Source organism: Zonotrichia albicollis, chromosome Z, assembly GCF_047830755.1.
Source record: "Zonotrichia albicollis isolate bZonAlb1 chromosome Z, bZonAlb1.hap1, whole genome shotgun sequence".
NCBI classification, from domain to species: Eukaryota; Metazoa; Chordata; class Aves; order Passeriformes; family Passerellidae; genus Zonotrichia; species Zonotrichia albicollis.
The window spans coordinates 60,718,105-60,722,354 of record NC_133860.1 but is presented as its reverse complement, the minus strand read 5'-3'; the positions used below and the strand labels follow the sequence as shown (position 1 = coordinate 60,722,354).

General features: G+C 41.2%; 1 protein-coding gene across 1 annotated transcript; it reads right to left on the bottom strand.

Moving 5' to 3' along the window:
* Nucleotides 1-310: 310 nt before the first annotated feature.
* On the bottom strand, nucleotides 311-4,250 carry HINT1 (histidine triad nucleotide binding protein 1). The gene is made up of 3 exons (XM_005486225.4): nucleotides 4,078-4,250; nucleotides 1,427-1,531; nucleotides 311-654 (listed from the first exon to the last, which is right to left on the bottom strand). Exons 1-3 carry the CDS (start codon nucleotides 4,186-4,188, stop codon nucleotides 490-492), a joined length of 381 nt encoding a protein of 126 aa, XP_005486282.1. The 5' UTR covers nucleotides 4,189-4,250; the 3' UTR covers nucleotides 311-489.

Below are 4,250 nucleotides of genomic sequence, written 5' to 3'. Positions count from 1 at the left end.
AGCTTTAGAATGTCTGTTCCCAACATACTGTACTGACAGCATGTTTGGAATTTCACTTTTTAGAAGTTTCAGCAGCAGCCTACACTGGCTTTACAAATATTTACATACCGCATTCTAAAAGCTTAGATTTCTTCCCAGAAGACAAGAAAGTCTGATAAGTGTTTGCACCTTTAGATTTTGATTTGCCTTGGCAAATCAGTACCTACAGAAGACTTGTTAGCAGACTGAAACATGTTTTGTGCTTTAAACTTCAGAGATCATAATTTCAACTTCAGAAGTGTTTCCATCAGTAAGGCACACCAGACAGAGATGACTCCCACATGCTTAATCTTTATTGTGCGAATGCTGTTCAGAGCATTTATTACCCTGTGTAGACACACATTAAAAAAAAAAACAATACACTAACAGTGGCTAGATTGATGGACAACATATTAAATCTATTTGGTGGTAACTTGTATGCATGCAGTGAACTCCAGTGGTGTAGAAATCTTAGCCAGGAGGCCAGCCCAACTGGCGACCACCCAGAACATGGAGATGTACGTGATAGACAGACTGCCCACCCTCAGGCCCTTCATTCACAACCATCCGGAATCCATTGGTCAGGCCCAGGTTAGCAGCACACTTCTTGCCAACAATCATTAAATGTCCGAGAAGCTGGAGAAGAAAGAAAAAAAAAAAGAAAAAAACAACCAACAGAAAACACACAAAAAGGGGGAAAGGGTAGGAAGGGAAGGAATGAGAGCAGAGAACCAATAGGCCAGTAAGTTAATTCTCAGAAATTCAGCCACTGCTCTTCAAATTGTTGCCTGCCTGCAACTAACACCTTCCAAGAAAAACTATGAGGACTGCCTATGCGTAATATAGGGGGAAAATAGAACTACTGATCTTTCTCAAGCCAGGCAGTAACAGACAACAAAAGTGTCATAGAAGCTACATTTACTTAATGGTTAAAGCCCCCACTACTTCTTCTGAACACTATATATAATTCTGGCGGAAAAGAAACTTTATCTTACCATGTAAAGCTTACAAAATCTTTGAGCTTGATGTTTTTAGTTACAAATGAAATATTCAGCACCTCTCAGCTAACCCTCCTTTTCTTCACCTCTGACCTGCTAAAAACCCCCAAGCCCATATTAGAGTAAGTACTGTTGCATGCAAACAATGAAAACAGACATCAGGATTGTTAAATAACAAATACCAATTCATTTTGCATGGAAAATACATGCACAGATATATTTTGCTTTCTCTGGCTAATTTTACTGAAAAACCTTAACTCCATTATCTTTTAAGCTACAAGACAAGCATTAGAGTATCAGAAAACTACTTTGCCTCTTTGAAATGTCAAGAGGAAAAGGGGGACAGCCTACTACATTATGAAGTAATCAGAAGCACAGTTTGGTGTACAGAAAACCTTTAGAGTACTTACAGATTCATCAGAATCTTCTGCTTCAGACAATCTGACAATTGGCTTCTTAGGAATCACTAAGAAATGTGTTGGAGCTTGGGGTGAAATATCATGGAACGCGAGGCACTGGAGGAACAGAAAGCAAATAAAATACAGTTTGTTTTAGAGAAAGGTAAGAGTTTCAGGAAATCAATATGCCCCACTAAATACATACTTCAGCCAGATATCCCGAACATAAGCAGCAAAGTTAAATTTCCTTGAGTGATATATTATTCTACATCCTTTAACTTCTAAACACAAAACACTACTTACCAAGACCCACTGAAAAAAAAATCACTGCTTTGTAAAGTACTGTTTAAAAGCTACAGCCTTCTCAGCAAAGCAATACGCAATCAGGTTCAAGATTTGCTACTGAAACACACGCATAACAACTAGTAAAGCTGTTGGCATGCATGCCTATAAAAAGTACATTCATGGTTTTTTAAATGTTATTTTATATTTTATGTTAAATAAAATAAATGGCAAAGAGTTGCTAATCAACTTCTAGTTATGCCTGAATATTTCCTTGGTCAAAGACAACAAGGCAATTCCAAAGATCCTGAAGTTATGTGAATGAGACCATATTAGACTTCTGTTCTGAACAGCACCAAGTATTTCAGAGTAATGCATTAAAACCAGCTTTGCTTCAGACATGCTTAAATCAAAAGAAAGGCATCACTTCTGAAATACAAACATCTGTCTGTAGTGACTAGCTGAATCTTGACTAAATACCAGCATGCATCACCTAAATATCACATTAGGAACTGCCAATAGGCAAGAGAAAATTAAGCTGTGTCTCCTAGTACAAATGGCCAACCACAGGACTGGGACTTCCAACTGGAACCTCAACAAATGCGCAGATGCACAGGAGGTGCTCTGCCAGCATTAGTCCAAGATATCTCTAAATTTCCCATCCCGTTCAACAGTGTAACACCTGGCAGCAATTGGTTATGTCACAGACAGTGGATACTTAAAAACACATATACCTACATTCCTCAAAATGCTTATTTCCTAGATACTTTTCTTTGTGAATCAATAAAGTTAATTTTCTGTGCAAATATACTTCTTTTTTATTCTGAAAAGAAATGTGTCAAGAGTAAAGTTGGTGAAAAGCCAAACTCAACTTGCATCAATCTTTTATGCAAGTCATCTTCTACATCAAATCTATGTGGTTTTAGGATCTGTTTAAGAAGATAACGCCCAGCTTGAAATTCTGATGAACTACTCCTTTCTTCCAAACAGGGAAGGGCAGTAAGGATATAACTGATGAATAAAACTGTTTGCACCAAATTAAATAAATCATACTTAGAGCTGACCATTTTGTAATCAGCTTTTCTATTATATGTAGTCTCATCGAGGCAGAATGCAAATGGCCAAACTGCCTCAAAAGAATTAAAAGAGCAAAAGATTGGAAGTAAATAGCTTTCTATTATACAGAAAGCCAAAGCAGCATTAAGGAAAAAACGCAATCACAGAAATTCGTGAGTATATGGGAAACCAAATTTCATTTCAGGAAGTTTAGATTCAACTGGAAAACCAGTGATAAGGCATAATTCCACAGAGACTTTGTACTTCTCAGTAGTTCCCTTTCTCTGAAGGTCAATTATTGATTAAAGACTTTCCTTACCTTTCTCCTTTAACACTTCCAGCTACCTCTAAAAAGACCTCCATAAAGCCAACAAAAGTAATTCAAGATCATCCACCAGTCAACTGAAATCTAGAAGTTCTACATTCCTGCGCACTTTGAAGTAAAAACCAAATGGTGCACTGCAGGTAATGACACTTCCAGAAAATACTCCACACAAATGGCTGTCAAAGTAGTTTATACTCTCAGTGAAGTCAATGGCCTGATTCCTAATCATGCAGTGCGCACCTTTCTCTGCTGCAACCACCGCAGCTGATGAAAAAGCTCACACAGGTTTGACCCGGCTAAGGAAAGAACACACACCTTCACATAAACACAGAGCAGTAACATAAGCACTATTTTCAGAAAGCACTGAACATTTTTAATATTCTTCAGAGCATAAGGCAACTGCAACAATTCTGCCATCTATTAAGAAAACTCCGTTTTAAGCTATGCGTGATTTTTAAGCACATAAATCTGACAAACCGCATCCTTAGCGAGTCTCTACTGAACACTGAGAATAACCCCTTTATTTCAAAAGCAAAAGGGGCTTAATGGGGCTCCAGTATTTCAATCTGAAGGGCGGGGAAAACAAAGAGCTTACACCAAATACCAGCTGGATTTTGGGAATAACCGCTGCATTTCTTCTAAAGCTAATTATTTAATTTCAGCCCTAACGTGCTGCGATGCACCAGCAATCCCTCTCGGAGGTTCTCTGCCAAAGCCCAGCAGGCAGAGCTGCATAACCTCTGCGAGACTATTGAGAGGCACATCGGGACCTGCACAAGCAGACAGATGGGGTGCTCTGCTCCGAACCCGCACGAAGGCTGCCTGCAAGTGGTAAAGGTTTCACCACTACCCTCCCACACCAGCTGCGAGAACCCTCGACCCTTGGCAAGGAGCCCAATGCAGCTCCGGGGAGGACGCAGGGAAGAGCGGGGGAGCACGGCCCGCCCTGTCGCTCTCCCGGATGCCTCCGCGACGCCCCCGGCCCCTGCACAGCGCGCACCTGCTCGTCCTCGTAAATTATGTTGGCGGGGATCTCCTTGCGGATGATCTTCCCGAAGATGGTGTCCCCGCCGGGACGCGCCGCCTGCGCCTTGCTGATCTCGTCAGCCATGGCGGCGGCTCCCGCGCGGCTCCCGCCGGCCTTCAGAGCCGCCTTCCCCCACAGCCACGCCC